Source organism: Hemicordylus capensis, chromosome 6 (assembly GCF_027244095.1).
Source record: "Hemicordylus capensis ecotype Gifberg chromosome 6, rHemCap1.1.pri, whole genome shotgun sequence".
Classification (NCBI taxonomy): domain Eukaryota; kingdom Metazoa; phylum Chordata; class Lepidosauria; order Squamata; family Cordylidae; genus Hemicordylus; species Hemicordylus capensis.
Window position 1 is genome coordinate 55037814 of NC_069662.1, and position 23476 is coordinate 55061289.

The window sequence follows — 23476 nt, forward strand, 5'->3', positions numbered from 1 at the left end:
ATTTACTATCATGACTTTTTGGTCCTGATGCGATTGCACGTTCTGAAACTCCATATATACTATCAGACCTGGAACATTTGTTGCATCACCAAAGCCTGTAACCTTGCTCTATCAGAAGTTTATTGATATTGATATTGATTATATCCAAGTTCTTTGGAACAATGATCTTGAATACATTATCTAATTAAATCAATGGCGAGTTGCTTTGAAGGCAGTTAAACATGCCTCTTTGGATCTTAAAATGAGGCTAAAACAGCAGAAACTTTTATTCTGTGTTTACTGGGCACCTCAGATAATGTTTAGCAAGGGATGGTCATAGACCTCTAGATGTTGGAGGTGTAATCTCTATGAGGGTACACTTACGCATATGGTTTTGTCCTGTCCAGTTGTGCCATTTTGGCTTGAAATTCATAAGGTTGTTAACATGACATTGCAGCTATCATTGCCTCTCAAGGACACTCATGTTTTGTTGGGTACATCCCCAGGATATAGAATCTAGCATTACATCAAGAATTGTGGATTCTTTGTGCTTGTGGGAGTTGCCAAAAGGTTTATAATACAGCATTGGAAAGACAAATTTACTCCTGAACTGCAACTTTGGATAACTGATGTGTTCCTTGTCAGCATTTGAACTGGGTCTGCCCTCCCCCCCAAAACAAACAAACAAAAAAAAAAGTAAAGAAGAGGTATTTTGAGCTATTTGGTTGAATTTTAAATGAATTGTTTATGCTTTGAAGATAAAAAATATATATCCTTAGAAGGTTTTTGTTGTTGTTCCCCCCCTCCTTTTCTTGTTTCCTATGTAGGTTGTATCTTATTACGTTAAAGTTAAGTTTGAGGTGGGTGTTAAAAGTGAGGGGAAGGAAACCAAGTCCCAATAGCTAATGAAGGAATTGAAAGGAACCCAGAACAACCTGGAGTCTCAATAAGAAGAGGCAAGAACAATGTTTGTTCAGCTCCATCAAGGCTGATCCAGTTCTGGAGTGCACAGTTCAGAATGATGGAGATCACAAGGTGGATTAACACTGATAGGCTTGAAACAAGCAAATACTACAAAACATGTCTTAAGTCTCCAGTGCTTTCTCCCTGAAAGGAAACCAAGCCTGGGCTATGCTACCTCAGAAACTTCTCAACATTCAGGGAAGTGGAGAGTGCATAACAATACTCTGGCTTTAAATAGATCTGAAGTCTTCAGAAAGCCTAGGCCAAGGAATGCCCACACTGCCAGATGGCTTCTAGGTTGAGTTCCTGGCCTTGCTGACTGCACCTTCCAGCTACCAGTTCTAATGCATATCTTCTTTTCCTACATATACGTGCTGAATTATCTTAAAGTAACACTGTTATTCTTTGCAAAAACACTGGTAATTCCATAATTCCAAATGAAGGTTATGAATACAAATACCCATGAACTCTCCTCACCCAGAAATTAAGCTGGCTGCTGGATGACCTGGAACCCAGAGGATACCCAGATCTGAACAACTGCATCAGCAATTACTATGACTAGAAACATATTAATCCCAACAAGGTAATACTCTAATTAACCCAAATGTGAGGTTGCAAAGGGGAAGGGGCTATAGTCATGCTGCTAGGCAAGGACAACAGTTGATATGGGACAAGGCCACAAAGGGATACATGGGGGACACAGAATAAATTATTTAACAGGGGTTGACTACTGGAAGTTTCCTACTATAAGTAGAAAAATCTGCCTGTGTTTGAATTTGAATGTTTGCCACCTTTGAGCAAAACATGTTCTGTCTATCACAGGAAATTTCCATCAGCATCTATGAGCCATAAGCCTGCTTTAAATTAGAGATAGGCTCTGTTTACATGTGAATCAAGCACATTTAAAGAAGGGAAGGAAGTGCATTTGTTATCAAATGCTCTCTTTGGCAATGGGTCAAAGCAATTTCCTTTCCTTCTGTACTCCCATAAATGGTATAAGTATTGGTTCACAAGGGCTACCTTTAATTACAGCTTTGCATGTTACGTCTCTGTGACACAGAAGCACTCCCATATCTCTAAAAGCCTTTATATAACTGAAACACAGAAGTACTCAGGCATTCACATATCTTTTTTACTTCTTCATGGGCAGATGCATGCCTGAACCCTTCCCATGTTTTTGTCAACAAAAATATCTCACAAAGAAATTACTCCACCCTGTGCGAGGATCAATCAATCAATCAATCAATCATCAATTCTTGCTAACTCCCTCAGGACAAGGATAAGGAGCAGCTTCCTCCTGCAGACTCCCTCCCATTTCTCTTACCTGCCAATGGCCTTGTCTAACTGCGCTGAATAAGGGAACAACCCCACGTCGGTTGGGCTGGGCTACAGCTGCTCCCTGCTCGAGCAGCAGACGACAAACATCCAGCTTGCCTCGTCCAGCTGCAGCTGTCAGAGCTAGAAGACAGAAAAGGCTGGTTGGAAGGAAAGTTCATGCCAAGAATGCCATCTGCTTTGCAAATTCCAGCTATGGTTGTTGTTGTTGTTCTGCACCTAGGTGGTGTGCCAAAGCAGAGATAATCCCTGCCTATAGGCTTGCAGCCTACTTTTAAAAGAAAGATAAGGGTTGTGATTGTTGAACAGCAAAGGCTTCAGAATACTGGTTGACAAATGAAGCACCAGCAAACCATGAAGAGCACAGGCGCTTCTACACTGCAAATTAGCAGAACTCCATTGGTAGCAGAAGGAATTTTTGCATACTTAAAAAAAAAAAATTAAACCTGCTAAGTTTTCCACCACATCACATCCTTCACTATCAGATCAGATAATAATCAAGGATCAACATATTGCTCCCCTATCCATATCCCAATTCCTGTACAATCTACAGACTCTTCCAATTACTATATTAAATATGAAGCACCGCTAAACCATATTAACAAAAGAGAATATCACAAATATATTAATCACCTGTTCACATATGAATGATGATTGATTGTATCTTTATTATGGTCCATGACCAAAGGAAAAGGAAATATGTTCAAATAGGCAATTTGGCATTATCATGTGCATGTATCTGTATATATTACCCCACATTAATTAGGTCTGAGCTGGTTCAGGCATGCTAGAATGGGTTACCCAACCTTTATTGGCCTGAACTGGAACAACTTCCGTTTCACCTGAAACTGACCCAAAGCACTGAATGGTCTGAGTCCCTGGTTCTGAAATGCAATTTAGTCAGAAGCTTTTAAGGAAATAATGCTGTATAAGAAACCCATTTTAATTTACAAGTCTCTGAAAGCTTAACAGGAGAAAAAACGAATGTAATCATCCGGCAGAAAAGATTTCATCTAAATACAAATGTGGACTTTATTTCCAGCCAAAAGCAGAGCACACCCGCCGCAAAAGCCTTTTCTGTTATCATTAGTTTTCAAGACCACAAGTGTTTTGTATAACATGAAAGTGCCTCTTTCCTGGCACAATGTGCACTGTCTGGGATAAAAGAGACACTTGTACCCTGAAAAACAAACCAAAGCACTTAGCTTTGGAGGTCATACTTTCCCAGCACTGACATAGTGAATTACTGGCAAAGCCCAGCAGAAATCCTTCACTGAAATGCAACCCGCTTAATAGCAGAGATCAAAGGTGGGCTAGCTCAGATGTCATGTGGAACTTCAGCTGTAGGGATGTGCATGAAACACGATCTGGACGCCAAATCATAGCACATCCCTTTAACATGGAGGAATTACACATCCCCTTTAACACAGAGGAGAGCAGGCCCATACCTGCTCCTCCGCCGCTCGCTACCACTTCCTTAATCATGCCATCCCCACCCACCCCTGGCTATTATTGCGCGCCAACAGTACTCTCCCCAAGCTGCCCCTATGTGCTGGCTTCACACAGGGGCAGCTGAGGGAGAGTACAATGATAGCCAGGGGTTGCGGGGGCAGGCCCGTAGCCAGCCAAAAATTCTTGGGGGGATCACAAAAGTGGGGGTGGGCCAGGCTATATGGCCAGAGCCAAGGCCGCTGCCCCCCTCCAGAGCATCAGCCATGCCATTGTATATTCTGTATCTTTTCCATGTCAGGACAAAGATTACACTAATGAATGGCGGGGGGAAACCAACCCCATGGAACACTACTAGAACCCCACTGAACTGAACCAATGTTTACTGACAGTCATTCTCCAATATTTAAATACATATAAATAAAAATTACTGAACTACAACTTCCATCATCTTGACTCCAACCACAACAGCCTTTGGGGATGAGGGGAGTTCTAGTACAACAATATCTGGGGACCCAAGTTTGAAGACCCCTGCAATAAGCTTTACGGCGAGCAGAAATCTAAACCAAGCCTCACACTGGAGTCACTATAACACTGACTCTAAAGTGATACAAAAGATATTGATAACCATTAGAAAAAAACCCAAAAGCAACAGTCTAGTTAAGGAACTGTGCATGCAGTACAGTACATGCAGTAGAAGCCCCATAGTCTACAGTCTTAAGATTCATTCTTAAGATTCACTAACCAAAGTAACTTTTTTATGAAGTCAAAGGGCAGATTTCTCCACATGGCTGTGGAATGATGGTCTGGGGGTGGGGTTCAGTTCCAGATGTTTTTGTAATTTTCTGCCATGAAACAAGCCACTTATAAGACTTTTTGATGGTTTTAGAAACAATTCAAAAAATTATTAAAAATCAACCATTTGCCCACTCAGGGGCATAGCTAGCCCGCCGGCGGCCCGTGTGCGGGCGCCCCGATAGCCCCGCCCCTGCATCTGATGTCAGACACGGGGGTGTGGTCTGGCTCCCAAACAGAGCCTTGAGGCTCCGTTCGGGATCGCTGCAGCAGTTTAACTGCTGAAGGGGCCACGCAGCCCCTTCGGCAGTTAGACGAAGCCTGGTGCTGTGTTCGCAGCGCAGCCCAGGAGCGGCTCTTCCCTGTAGGGAAGAGCCCCTTCTGGGCTGTATTGCGAACGCAGCACCAGGCTTAGCTCCTGAAGGGGCCGCACGACCCCTTCAGGAGCTAATTAGGCTGGCGCTGCGTTTGCAGCGCCAGCCAGGAGTGACTCTTCCCTGCCTTTGCAGGGAAGAGCCACTCCTGGCTGGCACTGTGAATGCAGCACCAGCCTTTGTTTAGCTCCCGAAGGGGCCGCGCGGCCCCCGCTCGGGAGCTAAACTACCGCCCCTGCGTCTGACGTCAGGCGCGTGGGGCGTGTCGGGGCCGCTCTCGCGGCTCCTGATTGGCCACCGGCCCGGGTTCTTTGAACCCGTTGGCCCAATGGTGGCTCTGCCCCTGTGTCCACTTCAAATTAAATATACATAGCCCTCCTAGCCTGCCCTACATCTGCACCCAGTATCAACGCCCTATAGCAAGCCACTCCATAAATATACAAGGGGAGGGATATAAAAAAAGGGAGAATCCTTCCCGTGCCTGCATGTCTACTTCTGATTTAGGTTAAAATAAACCAAGATCAGTCATGATGTCCAAGCTGACCAATCTTAGTTATTCTAACCTACTTACTTGAAATAAACTGCAGTCTGAAGCAAAACTATGAAGTGAGTTACAGATTGCAGTTTATTTCAAGTAAGTAGGTTAGACTCAAACAAGATGGGTAAGTTCAGACATCAAGACTGATGAGAGTTTATTTTAACCTCATTTGGAAGTAGATGTTTGTGCAAGCATGGAAGGGGAGAAGCGCATGCTCCTGAGGCTGGGGACACTGTTCAGCACCAGGCTTTAACCAAGGTTCCGTGTGATGTCTGAACCAGCTCCATCTCCGAGAAAGACATCCCATTTATATTTTCTGTCCCTTCTCAAGCGTCCTCTTACCCCACTTTTTCATCCACCCATTCTCTAACAGGCCACATTATGCTGCTCAAATCTGTCCCTTTGCTATTCTGACCTAGCTTCTCTCTCCATTAATTTGATTCCACTCATACCAACCCCTTTTCAGTGTCCTCCCTCCATGTAAGGAAATGCTCTGCATAAAATAAACCCAATGCAGATCTCTCAGAAGACCACTACATTATTACTGAGACTGGTGAACTTTCCAACTGTGTATAATGCATCCATTTTAAATGAGCAGTTGAATACTGTGATACAGATTTGCTTTGGGGGAAAGCTGTCTCCTAAAAAGCCCCTTCTCTTTGCCAGAGAGGAATCACCTGCTACAATGGTTTATTGGGATTCTTGTTTCATAGATCAGTAGCAGGATGACATATTGTAAGGAAACCTTCATGGCAGTGGCCTTCCATCTATGGTTTCATATTTCTCACAGATATTTGAAAGTAGTAAGTATTCCAACACATTTATTGCATTGGGCTTTATTCTCCTGTCAGCATTCCTAGGTTATGGTGCAACATGGCACCAAGTTGGGAGAAAATGTAATTATGCAAGGCAGTTGATTTGACCACAAACATGCAACAGCTATGAGGAAACTAGGGAGCAGGAGTATAATGAGCAAAGCATTTTTGTTTATATAGATTTATATAGTTGTAAAATACCATGCCCTGCTTAGAAAATGATAACTCCATATATAGGTTGCACGAAAAGGTTGCTTTGTATAGCTCGACGGTCAAAGAGCTTTAATTTCTAACAATTATCTCTCAAAATGTTGTGCTTCTTTAGCAAACTCCTTGTTGCTCTCTTGGGCTAGGAGTAAAAACTTAGGCAAGGAAAGAGCTGTATCCGTTTCTTAGAACATGTTTGTTAACCGCCCAGAGATGTAAGTTTTGGGTGGTATACAAATATGTTAAATTAAGAACAAACCAACATTGTTCTAAGTATCAACGTACAGCCAAAAGAAGATTGGCTTCACCAAAGGGATGGCAGAGATGGCAGATTTCGTTTCTAGCAAGACCACACACTTAGAAAAGCCATTCAAGCAAAAATGGACTACTTTTGAAGCACACACAGAGAGATTAGAAGTAAGAAGAGCATAAAACTAAATATCTAAATAGTATACAACTAATATGCATACAAACTTTCAGGACAATGGTCAATGGATATAATGTACTTATTTTATTATCGCTCTTGTTCTGAATACGAAAAATTTAAGTCACCACTAGAAAAGTCTTACCACAGATTTCAGAATCACATCTGATCCTTTACTGATTGGTGCCATCAAATGCTCAAATGTTTCTAAACCCACAGTTGGTTGTATGTGCTTTCAAAATATAAACTGGAATTTCTTATGCTGGTTGGATGGGTCTGCAGTCCCTATATCTAGTCTAGTTATCTAATTGTGTCCTCTCCTGAGATCAGAGCATGGGATGGGTCCAATGGCGCAACTAAGTAAAATTGGCAGCTGGACCGCCCCCGCCATGAGCCCCGCCCCATGAGGCCCCTCTGCATTTTAAGGGGGGGCTCCTGCCGCTGTCCCACCTAACTGCCAAAAGTTACCTTATTTTTAGCCTCCAATGTGTGCAACTGGGCAGTGGGGGATGAGCTGAGCAGGCCTCCCCTCCCCGCCCTGTGATGGTGGTGGGCAGAGCAGCCACTGTCCCTATCCAACCCCAGCACAGTGTCCCTCCAGTGGTTGCTGCTGGTGTCTATTTTATATTTCTTTTTCGATTGTAAATCCTTTTGTGAAAGGGAATCATCTTATCCATTTATGCAAGCCTCTTTGAGCACTTTTGCTGAACATGTAAATACTCATTGTAGTATCTTTAACCTGAAATTAATCTGAATTAATCTTTAAGCTGAAATTAGAAATACGCCATGAATTTGCCAAAATGACTGCCCATATCCACAAAAAGTGCTTCCTGCAAAGGAGCTTGTATTCCCAGTGGGCCAACATCTGCTCCTGGCCATGCCCACATGGGCTTATTTTTAGCCGCCAATGTATGCGGCCGGGGGTGGGAGCGGCGCGGGCCCGAGCACATTGATGGGGATGGAGTCATAGAAGCTGACAACCTGTCAGCAGTGCCAGTGGGAGCAAAGTGAGGAGCGGAGCAGAGAGAGGGGGTGAGTCTGGAATGTTCCTTGTCACAGAAGGGGATCTTGATCAGGGTGCAGAGACTTGCTCAGGGTGCAAAGGGCTACTTAACAGTAAATGGCCAGCTGATAATTAAACAGGCATAAGTCACAGAGGGCTATTAAGCCCCATGTCAGAGCAGATGAGCCTCAGAGAGCAAGAAAGAGAAGGCAACCTTCCTGTCCCCTTATACCTCAGTGCCTTTGATTGAGGCTGTGGCTAGAGAGACACTCACAGAGCTATTCTCTGCATCAGCATAAATGCCTGTGCTTCTCCAGGTCCTTCGGTTACTTAACCAATTGACATTTGAAAACATTCACTTAAATGAAACAGTAGCAAGCAATATACAACACTCTGATAATTAAGAAACTGAAAGGGTTTTTTTTTCTGGCCGATGCAGTGAATTTCTTACAGGATAACCAATCTCTCTCAAGTATATTACGTGGATATTCAATGTATATGTGGGAAGGCACAATTTGCATAGGAAAAACTAGGGATGGGGCAGCCAGGGCATATGCCCTAGGTGCCACTGGGGCGGGGGCGCCAGTGCCGTGCTGTCCCCCACCCCTCCCCAATTCACAGATTTTTTTTTTAAAAAATTTTTTAACCTGAAGCCCCTTCGGGGAGCTTCCTAAGGGCCACGGGGTGGGGTTGGGGATCTGCAAAGGTTCCCCCACCCCCCTCCGGCTTCTTAGATCACTGCCGCAGCCTGTCTTGGGCTAATTTTCAGGTCTGTTTGGGCCTACAAAGATCAGTGCAGCGGCCATTTTGGAGGTCGCCGCACATGCTCAAAAGGCCTCTGTGAGGCCTGGCAAGGCATAGGACCTCGCAGGGACCATTTGAGCATGTGCGGTGGCCATTTTTTAAAAATTAAAAAAAGGCTGCTGAAAACAAGAATGGCTGCCACACATGCTCAAATGGCCTCGGCGAGACCCAAGTCTAGATTTTTCCCTGATCTAGGGAGTCAGAAGAATGCAAAGTTGTTGGCAAGAGATCCAAGCATTTAAAAAACAGATATAAATGGCACAAAAGTAAGTGGACAAAACAGCCCTTAAAAAGACAATGTTGGTTAATACCTTGTAAGCTAGCAAAACTGAAGGGTGGGAGGGAGAGGCAAGGAATAAAATATAAATATTCACTTGCATGCTGTTTAATTCTATACAGAGCTCTATCTTTATCTGAATATTTGTCAAGCAACCTGATTATAAAGTTTGTGGGATTTCAAATTTGGAAAGTGCCTGCCTTTAACTTCTGTGGTGCTTTAAAAACAACACAAAACTGAATATCACACTGTTTTGCTGTTCTGTGGCTAGTTGCAACTTCCACCTTCTTCCTGATAAGGCTGCTGGATCCAAGCCTATTGTAAGCTGCTGGATAATTTCAGATTGTTTGGGGCCCCTAGGATTTCGCATTGCAGCCATCTCTCTTTAAGGCAAAAGCTGTTTGGACAGAAAAAACCTCTCTCTGAATTTCTTGGAGGCAGCAACCTGTAGTGATGTGTGCTGAGGTGGCAGAGCATTTACTAAAGAGAGCTTTCACTGCTTAGCTCTATGGAGGCATCCCAGCACATGGATGTGTTGTGTTTCCTTGGGAAGGTGACTGGCACATATGTGCCACATGTGTGGTTGTATGTGTGTGTGTGTATGCATGTGTGTGTTGCTTACAACCTGTTTCTCCTAAAAATGCCTGAACTTGTATTTTTGAGCTGATATTATTTTAAAGCTATCTGAAAGATGGGTGTCAGATGTCTGGATAGGGGCGCAATTTCAGTGCTTGCCCTAGGCACTATTTCCCCTAGATACACCTCTGACAATTTGTCTACAGAATTTACCTGTTTCTCCCCAAAGACTGTCAAAGCTGTTGATTTGTGCTCGCTCCACCTCCTCCTCATCTTTTTCTGGGAGATCAAGTAGGTAAGAGACAATCTAAAAATAAACAAACTGATCAGTTAATGAATCTCCTACATGTTAGAAATAAGCTCTTGATATCTGAGATGAGAACTGAACAAACATTAGGAAACAAAGAGTGAACAAATTTCCTGTGTGGTACTCAAGAGTGAAGGAAACATTAATCTCAGATTCCTTAAAATAACTTTGCTTTTACAAGGAAAAATCAGCCCTACAACCTTTGAAAACCATGGCACCAGGTACAAATAAGGGTGTTCTCTAAGGGTGATTAATCACCTGGTGTTCCAGTCTGCCATGCTTTGTGTAATAGTTAACAAAGTTGTGGCCCTTTTCCTCTATACTAAGTCTACGTGTTTTCTTGAGCTGGGGTCTGGGGACAATGTTTAATTTTTGTTTTAAAATGTTTTTAAATTGTTAGTTGTTTTATTGTTTTTAATTTGTTTTAGCTTTTCATTGTTTTATAAGTTGTTTTAATTGTAAACCGCCCTGAGCCATTTTGGAAGGGCGGTATATAAATTAAATTAAATTAAATTAAATTAAATTAATAAATAAATAGACAGTCTCAGGACATAAAGGTAAGGAGTATGAAGCTTAACAAACAAGTCACATACTAAGGTCAAAACACATGAGCTGCAGAAAGGGGCTAACAGGCAGGTCGCCCAGGTTTGCAGGCACATGTGAACCCATACAACACCTGCAAACCCAATTCATGCATAGCAGGGTACCCTTACTTTTCTCCCCAGGTCTTAACCCAGGTTGGCGAAAACAAGAAGTCCCTATACCTCGGTTTGCCAATCATGTGCAGAGATTGGTGCTGAAAATGGGTCCAAGGCAGCAGGTAGCCATCTTTATGGTCAAGGTGGCAGTTTCAAGGCTGGAGAGGCCTGTCAGAGGAGAGTTCGATCTCCTACGCCTGGCACCTCTAGCCTCAGGACTCTATGATGAAGCTGGCCATCAGTGGACCAGCTTTGTTTTCTCTTCCTGAAATGCCAGGATAGTCACTCATCTGTGGGGTGAGTTTATTTATTAATTATTCAATCTTTGTAGAGACACATGGGGCCACTACTTCTATGTGGAGATCTGAGTTTGGGCTCTTCCCTCCCTTAAACCACCCCCAGATGATCATGTGATAGGGTTGATTGTATGACAAGTACGTATTAAATTGCACAACCAATTAGTCTCTTTTTGAAACCAATGTAGTAAGATGAGTATGGAATCTTATCAAAGTGGTCAGTTATACATTTTCTGGCATACATTCATTTAAGTGTGGTTGGTATGCAATATGCAGTCTTTCCTGGGCGCTTTCCAGACTAGACCCTGCAACGGGTCACGTATCTCGGAAGTGTGCTTCCACACTTTCTGTGTTGTGACACTGCAGTTCCTACATGGACAGCAGGGTGCCATTCACATTTCCAATGCCTTGTTTCGAATTTAATCACTGCACTATAGAGCTAGGACGTGGTATATCTGGCGTAAGAAAGTTGCTGTTTTTTCGGGTTGTTAGTCTCCATGAGACTGCTCCCCCTGCTGTTTATGTTTTGAATGCAACTTGCCTGAATGGAGGCATTTTGCTGCTGCTGAACAGCTAGAATAGAAAGTGCCCTGGAGAAACTGCATATATTAGGCATGTGCAAATTCAGATTTGAACATTCGGATTTTATCCAAAACTGCCCCAAATCAGTAAAAATAGGTAAAGTCAGAATTAATTCCAAAATATCAAAATTAATTTCGGAAATACTTCAAAAATTTTGGAATTCTCAAAGTGGCACCATCCCCCCCCCCACCCTGCCGTGGTGAATGGGCAAATTGTGTGTGTGTGGGATCACCAAAAATCACCAGTTGGTCCTAGAGCCTTGAAGCTTGCCACAAACATGGGGAAAGAGGTCAGGGGCCCCTGCAATACATTTAATGATAATTGGTACATTTCCTGATTTTTGGTGAATTTTGAAATTTTTGTGAAAAATGACTAAAAATTATGAAATTTGGCTTGTTTCAAGCTAGAACTTTACAAGAATGTCTGAAACTGAAGACCCTCCTTGGATGGAGTGTTAGCCCACTTGCGCCTCAAATGTTCATGTGTCTGCCATATTGAATCAGGGAGAGTGACATCATTACAAACTATGCCCTTGAGCCATCCCTATGTGTCCCTACATCTTTAGCAAATTTGGTTCAAATCAGTGAGGTGGTTCACAAGTTCCACTTGTGCCTCAAATGTTCATGCATCCACCATCTTCAAACAGTGTGGATGATATTATCACAACCTATGCTGTCGAGGTGTCCCTGTGTGTCACTCACTATAACTGTACCAAATTTGGTTCAAATTGGTTAGGTGGTTCACAAATTAGCCCGCTTGTGCCTCAAGTGTTCATGAGTCCACCATCTTGGAATGGGGTGGATGACATCATTACAAACTACACCACTGAGGCGTCCCTATGTGTCCCTACAGCTGTAGAGAATCTGGTTCAAATTGCTTAGGCGATTCACAAGCTAGCCCACTTGCGCCTCAAATGTTTACATGTCCGCCATCTTGAAGCGGGGTGGATGACATCATCACAACACGCCATTGAGGTGTCCTTATGTGCCCCTACAGATGCAGCAAATTTGGTTCATATTGGTCCAGGCATTGCGAACTTGATAGGGACACACACACAATGCTAGGTGATCTCATCGTCTACTTAAAGTAAGCTTAATAAAAAGCTTGTGAGCTGTCTAATATATGTTGCCCACAGAGGTAAATGTGCTGTCTTTCCCTTTCAAAAAGAACAAGTTCTGTTTGATGGACAGTAAAAACAACTGTAAGGTGCGGTAAACCAGGGAGGTTGCTATTTCTCACATCTGGATTCTGAATACAAGTTTCCACTCTGTCACACTGGACTCCATTAAGAGGAGGAGACAAGATACTGATTCATATTCCTCACCCATTGCAAACTTTTAAAACCCTTTCTTGCTCAGTATTTTGCCTTCTAGCATAGGCTACCTGACTAATAAGGATTCAGTAAAGATTCAGCAACAACTTACCTCTGTGTATCCCATGCTGGCAGCAGCAATGAGGGCCTGCTGGATGGCTTGGCTCTTTTTGAACACCCCCTGCTGTTGTCCAGCCATTGTCCAATCACACTGAATCAAGAACTTGACAACCTCAAGGTGGCCTCTGAGGGCTGCGTGTACCAGGGCACACTGACCGTTCTTGTCTAAGTGATCCACCTTGCCAGGAAAGAAAGAAAAAAAAATCAAATAAAATTAAACCCAACAGTTATGAATGAGCAGGCCAATCACTTTGATTCCAGTCCCTGTTTTCTTAGTCCCTGTTTCATATGAATGCTACATTCATATGAAACATTCTCGAAGGAGTCATCACACCATCATCCCCTCCTTTAAAAAAAACTGACTGCCATGCCAGCCAGCAAGGTTGCCTTGAAGGAAATCTCCCAGTGTTCACATACCTCCCAAGAACAAGCAAAATATCCACTGAAAACCACAGTTTCAGTTTTAGCAGCAACATTCTCTCTGTCATTCTCTGAGACAGATTGACACAGTGACCCTATAACACCACTTAAAGCACTGGACACAAAGCTCATCAGAAGGTAATGTGGGTACATCTGCATGTAATGTCTAAAGATGGACTTAAATTTAAAATAAAGATGGGCGTAATTTCTTAAATGGACTTAAACTTTGACCCTGTCCAGTAGTGCCTTCAAGCTAATGGGTGTTAAGTGTTTAATTTCTTACAGGACATGTTTTAACTTTCCAGGATTTCCAATATTAACAGCAGCAGCAAAAGAAGACTTCCAGTTCAGTGCAAAGTTATGCCTGGCATAGGCTGGAAAGTACAATAACTGTAGGATTATATTGTAAGGATGTTGGGACAGGTTTCTGTCTTATTTATTTTACTTTGTAAAGCAGCAAATGCACTAATTGTGTTCTATAAATACAATACATCCATGTTACGAATTCAGAGGATCAAGAGCTCAAGACAGCATGAGCAAACTGTTACCAAGATGCCAGTTCATTCATGACATACTCTGCAGCACTATTAGACTTCTATTGCAACTGGAATATCATGTACAAAAAACAGCTTTAGTGATCACTGTCCAGAAATTGCCTGCTTGGGTCAACTGAGGGGGGAAAAAGGAGAGGGAAAATTCTAAGGGGTGCAAGCAACCTGAAATGTATTTTTAAAAAGGACCGGTGGTTAATTGAAGGAATTAGGCCTGCTCTTTTTGTATACAAGACTTCTGTAGTGCAATTGTGTTGCTTACTCCCAATGTTAAAAAGTCAACAGTCAACAGTTCACAGCTCCTGTTCTACTGTTTGGTTTTGGAGGAGGAAGAAATACACTGGTTTGATTTTGGAGGCAAGAGAGGGTTTGATTTGATTGGATAGGTTTTAAAATAATGGTGGGAACTTCTTGTGTTGATGATTGGTTTGTTTGAACAAATTTGGAGGGGGAAAGAAAATATAAAGTGGCTGCCTTCAGCAGAGTTTAGTGCAATGCAAGTAGGAGAGCTAAAGAGAGTTCAAGAGAAGGAGTTGCTCTGATTGAGAATCAGAACTGGTGCTGGAAAGAAAGCTGATAATTCACTGGGAGAGTTGTGATTCTGGAGGACCAAATCACTCCTAAAGCAGCTGAAGAAGCAGTCTAGGACTGAACCCGTAGAACTGGGAAGGAAGAGCAGGACCTGAGGCTGAGCCAGGGATAAGCCAGGCTTGCTGCAGAAGCTGACTAGGGGTGATTGCAAGAGGACTCTGGGTGAGGACTCTGGGAGAGGGCCCAGTATTTGTGCAGGACTGATTAGATGTGTTCTGCTCATATTTTATTTCTTCCTTGTGCTCATGTGGCTGCTGTTTTGTACAAGAACTACTGTTTTGAATTGAACTATTTTAAAGTCAAGCTTTCTTGTTTTGAAGTTAAAAACTTGTAGCTGCTGTCTGTTTCCCCACCCTAGGTAACTGTGAATAAGACTGAGGTTTGAGAGGCCGGGCAGTGGTGGTGGAGGGACCAACAGTATACTTGGTGGCAGTGGTGAAGGCCACCAATAATACAACAACAGACTTTCCAACTTTAAGAACATAAGAACAGCCCTGCTGGATCAGGCCCAAGGCCCATCTAGTCCAGCATCCTGTTTTGCACAGTGGCCCACCAGATGCTGCTGGAAGCCACAGGCAGGAGTTGAGGGCATGCCTTCTTTCCTGCCGTTACTCCCCTGCAACTGGTACTCAGAGGCATCCTGCGTTGGCCAAAATACAGCATATTAACAGTGGGCAATATGCCAACCTCAAGGAAACTAACAGGAAGTGGTTAGCTTTCTGAGGGTGCGTTTCCATCCAAGAAGAAAGTAAATTTCTAGCCATCAGGGAGAGATGGCTGACATGCTGCACAATAGAAAGTTGGCATGTTCAACCCACTGGGGCTGCTGCACACATGAAAGGCAGCCCCAGGGATGTTATGGAGATGGGTGGTTTTCATGCTGGTCACCACCTCAGAGAGCAGAGAACTGAAAGGTGGCACAGCTGCAAGAGTACAAACTAGGTTTGCTGTTCTTTTATTTTTCCATTGATGACACTCCATTTGGAGGAACAAGTTGATTACCCAGTTCAAATAATCTAGGGAACAGTTGAGATCTCCCACCACCACTACGCCCACACCCACCTCACCAAAGACAACAAGGACAGTCCACCCATGACACTCTAAATGAAGCTTGAGAGTCAGACAGCCATCAGCGAACCCCCCACCTTGGCTCGCTTCTTGCACAAGAGTGCAACAATGCTTAGGTAGCCAGCAGCAGCAGCATATCCCAGTGGTGTCAGGCCGCTTTCAGAAGAAGCGTCAACATTTGCTCCAAACTCCAGCAACAAAGCCACCATCTCAGTGTAACCAAGGTGAGACTGGACGCATAAAATAGGGGCATTGTTCAGAACTTCAGTCCTGTAATTGATGTTGGCACCTCCCAAGATCAGCAGCCGACTGACCTAGAAAGCAGCACAGAAATGGGAATGAATTAGAGCAATATTTCTTAGAGTTAGTTCTGCAGCACAATTCAGCTTTCTGAGGGAAAGTATTTTGTGATGGGCAAGCTTCTCCAAGCTTCAGTTTGGATTGGGACAGGCAATTCTGAGCAAAATGGAGAGAGAAAGGTTTGCCTTCCCAAGAAGTTCTAAATGTGCTCATAACTGTTGTCACCCATGAGCTCTTAAACCCCCTTCAGGTAGCTGCTGTTGTAGTTGTTTCAGCAGCAGGAGATTCCACCCCCACCACACTCCAGCCTTCCCCCACCTCTCTGCTGGATGCTGTGGCCACAGCAGGGAAAGAGAGAGGGACTTCTCTCTTATTTCCATACTTCATCCTCTCTTCCCTTCTTCCCCTCTCCTCCTTGGCACCTGGAAGGCTGGTAAAAGTCCTTGATATTGCTGCCACCAGGGCAACAAGGTAAACTAAGGACTTATGAAATTCAGCAATATCACTGATATCACAGTGTTGGACTTGATTATTGGGAGAAAAGCAATACTAATGCTTACTTTTTAGAGTATGCATTAATATTGCCACTCCTCTATCTATCTATCTATCATATTTTTATACCGCCCAAAACTCATGTCTCTAGGCGGTTTACAACAAAATAAAAACAGAAAATAAAACATTAGTTAAAAACACAAACACAAAAAGACAAAGAAATTGAAAACACAACCATTTAAAAATTTTAAAACAATATTCTAAAACAACATTAAAACAGTTAAAACAATATTAATTAAAAGCCTGGGTGAACGGATGCATCTTTAAAGACTTTTAAAAAGCTGTCAGAGATGGGGAGGCTCTTATTTTACTAGGGAGCGCATTCCAAAGCCTTGAGGCAGCAACGGAGAAGGCCCGTCCCTGAGTAGCCACCAGACGAGCCGGTGGCAAATACAGATGGACCTCCCCTGATTATCTCAGTGGGCAGTGGGGTTCAAGATGAAGATGACGTTCTCTTAAATACCCAGGGCCCAAGCTGTTTAGGGCTTTATAGGTTATAACTAACACTTTGTAATTTGCCCAGAAACTTATCGGCAGCCAGTGTAGCTCCTTCAATATGGGAGTAATATGGTCTCTCCTAGATGACCCAGAGACCAACCTGGCTGCTGCAACGGTAGTTTCCGGACTACATAAAAGGGCAGCCCCACATAGAGTGCATTGTAGTAACCCAGTCTGGAGGTTACCAGCAGATGTACCACTATTTTGAGGTCATTCATCTCAAGAAATGGATGCAGCTGGCGTATCAGCCGAAGCTGATACAAGGCACCTCTGGCCACTGCCTCAACCTGAGACACCAGGGAGAGGCTTAGATCCAGAAGCATCCCTAGACTACGTACCTGTTCCTTCTGGGGAAGTGTGACCCCATCCAGAACAGGCAGATCAAAATCATCTCTCGAGATTCGCCCCCACACAATTAGTACGTCCGTCTTATCTGGATTCAGTCTCAGTTTATCTCTCATCCACCTATCATCGACTCCAGGCAGGCATTTAGGGAGGTTATGCCTTCTCCTGATGATGCTGACAAGTAGAAATAGATTTGGGTTTCTTCAGCATACTGATAGCACCCTGTACCAAATCTCCTGATGATCTCTCCCAGAGGTTTCATGTAGATGTTAAACATCAGAGACAATACGGAGCCCTGAGGGACACCATACAAAAGCTCAGATTTTGAAGAAAAGCAGTCTCCAAGGGACACCATCTGGAACCTACCCGAGAGGTAGGAGCACAACCACTGCAAAGCAGTACCTCCCACATGTCGAGCAAGGGTCAAGAGAACAGGTGGTAGGCTGCACTGTTCCAATCAGCTTGTCCACATCCTCAGGAGACTCATTAAGATACATTAAGATTAATTAGAGATGCTACATTCCATAATGCTCTGATCTTGCAACTGTGATTCATTCAGGTAAATGGAATTATGCAGAATGCAAGTAGTTCCTATGCTTTCTCTTCAACCTCCCCAAATCTTACTGTGCATTATCCACACTCTGAGAATTCAAGCTTTCATTTAAAAATAAAACCACCCAAACTCCACCTCATTCTCATGGTTGGGATACATTTGAAAACATATTGGTCATGTCTCAGTGGAGGAGGATGACAAGAGAAAAGGGGTTTCAGTGCTCAGGTCAGTCCCTGTCCAGCTCCACTGCTGTCCCCAAAGCCACGGTGTGGCCAACTAGGGTCTTTAAACTTGCCTTTAATCCTCCCATCCCTTGCTAAAAAAAAAAAAAAGTCTTTGAAAGTCTGTAATTATACAATAAATAAATTTCTGCGACTAATAATTTTCTGCGATCAAATCAGATTATGCTAACGGGAAATTGCTGATTAGGATGAGTCCATGTTCCTGATTATATTATGTATATATTATTACTTTATTACGTGTATTATTATGTATGTAAATTTTGGTCTATGACCGTAAATAAACATGACTGACTGACTGAAATTTCTGCGAAGAGCCCTAATAAGAATAGAATTCAGACTTATTTTGACATGGGCCTGGCTTTGAAGTTTTTGCTTTGTCAGAGACTTGGGCCTTATTTGGCATCCAAAAAGGATAGGAACCACCTTTTTGTCTCCAGTACCTTTATGTTGGGGGTATACAAGTTCCGCAGAGAGGCCAGTGCCATGGAAAGACCTTCTGTGCTGTAGGAAATCCAAAGCCCTTGGAGAATTGAGGAGGAGACCCCAACTTTTTTACTCAGCCCCTGCAAAGAAACATTATAAGGTATATCATTCAAGGTATTGATTTTCCTTTGCACTTTATGAACATATGGGAAAGACAACCACAAATCTACTAGCAAAGTTTCAAAGTCAATTTTAAATATTATGGAGACAAAGCAAGAGTTCCGGACAGGATACTTTTCCCAGTTTCAACTCCACACTCAGTAAAAACCCTCAGGGCACCACTATATGATATGCTCTATATGCTCATAAGTCTTTCAAAAAGTGGAAAGGTCCTCTACATCAACTCCCCACTCCAGATGAATTTCAGGCTACAAGGAGCCACAATTTCATCACAAAAGGGAAAGAAGTGTCTCATTGTTCCTTGATAGCAGTGAGGAGATGTACTTCCCTCTTACTCCAGTGGGTCGTATATAAAAAGTATTAGCAAAAGAGCAGAGGGCATGACCAAAAAGTGGAAATCACAAAAAGAGAAGCAATCCTCATGCTAGAGCTGGACAGGAACATTTATTCTAACAGTATCAAGATCATAAAACAATCAACATGTCTTAATAAAATCTTCCTCTGGGGGCTATGGGATTTTATAATCCTTTTCTCTGGAAGGTCACCCAAAGTTTTGTCTACATCTAATTAACAGCACCTATTCCTGAGGTGTTCCTGCTAAATTGGTTAGGAAATGGCCAACCTTGAATTAAACTGGAACACATTCAGTCTGACTTGACTTTTTAGCACAGGTTCACATCATAGTGAAATTCAAAGGAGCATTCAAAGGATCACCTCTTTTCAAATGTCCCCCCCTTTATAAGAGCTCTAAAGTTGCTTATGCGAAAGGGCTTTGAAATAGCTGACTTTTGGTAGCAGAACAGACATTTAATGGAATAATGTTATACATTCAAATCAACTGTGAGACAGTCGTAAGGTAGGGCAAGACAAATACAACCCTCGTGGTGGTGGTGCTGGGCCATCACATTTTTCCCACCAGCTGCCAGCCCAAAAGTCAAACAGAAAAAGGGAGGTGAGACAAAGAGACACCCTACTACCAACCCCATCCTGTCCCTTTTGCAAACTGCTCTCTCCTCTTCTGCCCTCCCCATCTCTCAGGGCTGGGAAGAAAAGAAGCACATGAAGCTGAGTGACAAACATCATCTTTTTGTTCCTTGACTTGCTCACCCCGCCCATCTTTTGCTGTGGCAGTCATGCGGCAGCTATTGAAAAATATGCAGAGCCATTTCTAGGCAATGTCCTGACATATTGAGCTCTCCTCCCTCTCAGTACAACCCGTTTTGCTAGCAGGTTTTGGCCCTCCAGAAAAACGAGTGAACCCCAGGGTAAAGGTGCCAGTGTGGAACTCAGAAGGTTTCAGTCACGTGTACTGAAAACACCAACACCACTAGTGTTCAGAAGCCAAAGTGGGAATGTCATGGCAGGATTTTGCACTACCTTAAAGATGTGTGCTTTGAGAATATGATGGCCAAGTTCGATAGTCTGTTGTCTGTTGAGCTTTCCCTCCTGACGGGAAAACCAGAAGGCAAGTAGTGTATGTCCACTCCTAGGCAAAAGATAAAAGAGGAAATATGATGGAAACAGGAAGTGAGAGTTCCAACTCCATTTCATCTCTCAACATTTAGCACTCCAACAGTCCTACTTGTTTTCTTACAAGGCCTACCAGAGGTGTTAGTTTCACTTTGATATATTTCACAATCACCTTGTATTTAATTACTTGTCACTTCTGATCATATCTCTGCTGAAATGCTTTTAAATACCAAGCTGAGTCAACCTACACTGCTCTAAACACCATTCAATTGAAGCTCATTAAAAGTATCTTACTGGCTTTAGATGGCTAACTAAGTATGTGTGTATGTATGTGTTTTCTGGCTTAGGAGAGGCTGTGATATCGTTTCAAGCCTCCTTGCTCCAGTAACTAATTATATCTTGTCTTTTTAAAAAAGCTGTGGTTTAATATACAACTAATAGACAAGTACACATTCTGAAGTGGGTCTTGTGCTGATATGGCAGATTGAACTAATCAAGGCTAATAAAAACTCCATTGGGGAAAGACCACTAAACTTAACCAAGACCTAACTAATTGCATGATCTGGAAGAGAAGCTACAGTACATTTGGAATAGTGCAATAATTTTCACATGGTGCTTAAACATTTGGACACAGGCAGTCATGAAGCAGATGTGCTACCCATTTAGAATCTTACTTTTGTTTTTAAGTTACATGTCTAGCCCTTAATCCTTTATGAAAGAAAACGAAGTATATGTTAGTATTATGGTAGAGTATCTTAAAGTTCAACAATCAGAAGACAAATTTAAGGATATTTAAGTATACCTCAGCATTTTGACCCATTTGGAATTAGCCATAGTATCTGTTCATTCCACATGTCCGCTGGTTACAAAGTTATAATTATATATCCCAACATTTTTTTAAAAAGTATAGCACCCCCAAATGGCAAAGACAGTGGTAGCAGGTAGGCAGGCCAGTTAGAGAATTTATGGTGCAACAGCATCTACAAAAGCAGAGAATGGAATTCTACTGGATGTCAAGATGCATCCAGTAAAATGGACACTAGTTATACTATGTGTGTATATGCAGCATGTGTGTTCTGTTCTAGAGTAAACCAATCCACAGTCTAAGTTTTAACCATGATGAGCTAATGCAGCGTAGTGTCTAGGAGTCTGAGCTGCACAACAGGACTTCCCTGGATCAAATTTTTCCTGAACTGTCAATGTTACACGCGTTAATATTTTTTTGGGTGGGAAATTCAGTGAGGAGCAATTGCAGCTGGTTAAACATGTTCCACTACTCAAAACTTATAATAAGGAAACACGTTGCTTATGTTTATATCTGTAAATGATTTGTATGCTGCCTTTTTGCTGTAAATGGTATTTAGGGTGGCTTAAAAATAATTTATGAAAACATCAAAACAATCATAATGAAGTAGATGGGCAGATAAAATAAAGAAACATTCCTTTCTAGTGTAAATAAAATAAAGGAAAATGCAGCAGCTAAATAATTTCACAGTCAATAAATCAAGCCACCGAGGGAAGTATGGGGAAACAAAAAACAAACAATACAACATGTTAACCAACCACCAAAACTCAGGTAAACATGACAGACTTCACCTGGCACCTGAAAAATTGAGAAGGCACCAGGTGGAACTCCCTTGGGAGAGTGTTCTATATTTGGGATTCAACCACAGAAACGGCCCTTTCTTTTCTCATAACTACCAGCTTAACCTCCTTAGGTGAGGACACCTAGAGGCATCCAGTGATGATCTCAGCTGCTGAATATGTTCCTAAAAGGAGCAGGTAGTCCCTTCAGGTACCCTGATTCCAGAACATTTAGCATTTTAAAGGCCAAAACCAGCAGTTCAAATTGTGCACAGAAAGAAATTGGGAACCATTGATAATCCTAATGCATAGGTCCTACCTTCCCTCTAAGGTGCACGCATGAGTGCGCGAACACAGAACTCCAGACCCCCGCACAGCTATTTTCAGCAGGCACCCACCGTGCTGCTGCTTGTGCTGCCTTTTCCTTCCACCCGCCCCGCCAATCCTTCCTTTTAACTGTTTCCAGTTGCACACATAGAAAATGTTTTTCAGAAAAATTCTGATCATATTTTAACTATTATTGAGATCATTGAGTGTTACAACTCTGCTGAGAACAATAGTTAAAATATGATATTGAGAATTTTTCTGAAAAAGAAAAAAGACTCTATTAAAGACTCATGTTTAAGTAACAAAATCAGCTATAAATATACATCCTAGTTAATTAATTGAAGGTTTTTGTTCTGTATGTGATCCAGTTATTCCAGATCTTGTCTACTGAGGGAATCCAGTGCTATTCCTTGAGAATTATCAAATTTTGATAAGTGGCAGAGAAGATAATAGAGTACAGCAAGCAGGGGCCTAACACACAGGTCAAAAGCAATCACCATTTCAAGAAGATGCTACTTTCAAAAAAGCTTGGACAGAATAAATTTTGTCTTTATGGAATTTTAAGAGCTCAGCTTCAAACCCAAAGTAGCCAAAGATACTTAGTTTGGCACTATAAAGTTATAAATCCCAATTTTATAAATAGAATAAACATTTTATATTTTATATTATAATTGTATAAATTGAATAGAAATCTACTTTTCTTCAGTATTTATGTGTGTCCGTGCATTTTGTATCTATAGTGGCACATAATAATGCATACTATCCGACCTTGGGGGCCTGCTGTTCCCCCCTCCTGCCGTACTCTCTCTTTCCCCCTTCCCACCACCCTCCTGCCCCACTCTCTATTGCCCCCTCCCTCCTGCCCCACTCTCTCTTGGCCCCCTCCCCTCTCTCCTGCCCCACTCTTTTGCCCCCTCCCCCACCCTCGTGCCCTACTCTCACTTGCCCCCTCACCCTCCCTCCTGCCCCTCTCTATTGCCCCTCTTCCTCTGGCCCCACTCTCTCTTGCCCCCTCCCCCCTCTGGCCCCACTCTCTCTTGCCCTCCTCCCCCTCCCTCTGGACCCACTCTCTTTGCCCCCCTGCCCCTCCCTCTGGCCCCCTCCCCCACTCTCACCACAGCCAGGTCCTTCTTACCAGGGTGGCGGCGGGCCGAAAAATTTCCCTCCCATCCCAGCTTCTGATGCCTCCTGCCTTTGGTGGCCAGGCTCGGCCAGGCCGTTGCCTCTTCCATATTTTGGCCGGCCCGCCGCCTCCGCCTCCTGCTTGGTCAGGCGGTGGCCGCCGCCTCTCATACCTGGCCAGGCCAGGCCGTCCCGCAGCCTCTGCCTCCCACTTGCTCAGGCCACCGCCACCGCCTCTCATACTTGGCACAGCCTGGCCTGGACAAGCCAGGCCGTCCCGCTGCCTCCGCCTCCCAGCAGCCAGCTGAGGCCACCTCTTCTGGCCATTTTGCTTGTGGCCCACCCCCACCTCCGTCATTTTTTCTGTCCCCTCAACTCTCGCAATGTCTTGCGAGA

The 23476-nt window shown here is 43.2% G+C and overlaps 1 protein-coding gene across 18 annotated transcripts in view; it reads right to left on the reverse strand.

Moving 5' to 3' along the window:
• The window catches only part of TANC2 (tetratricopeptide repeat, ankyrin repeat and coiled-coil containing 2), a 441341-nt gene that overhangs the window by 24466 nt on the left and 393399 nt on the right, over nucleotides 1-23476 (reverse strand). For all 18 annotated transcript variants that reach the window (XM_053259180.1, XM_053259181.1, XM_053259185.1 and 15 more), the window contains 6 exons: nucleotides 19955-20063; nucleotides 18415-18537; nucleotides 15562-15798; nucleotides 12847-13032; nucleotides 9753-9846; nucleotides 2267-2400 (listed from right to left, as the gene is read on the reverse strand). In XM_053259180.1, the coding sequence (XP_053115155.1) occupies nucleotides 2267-2400; nucleotides 9753-9846; nucleotides 12847-13032; nucleotides 15562-15798; nucleotides 18415-18537; nucleotides 19955-20063 (883 nt within the window). The remainder of the gene's footprint in view (nucleotides 1-2266; nucleotides 2401-9752; nucleotides 9847-12846; nucleotides 13033-15561; nucleotides 15799-18414; nucleotides 18538-19954; nucleotides 20064-23476) is intronic.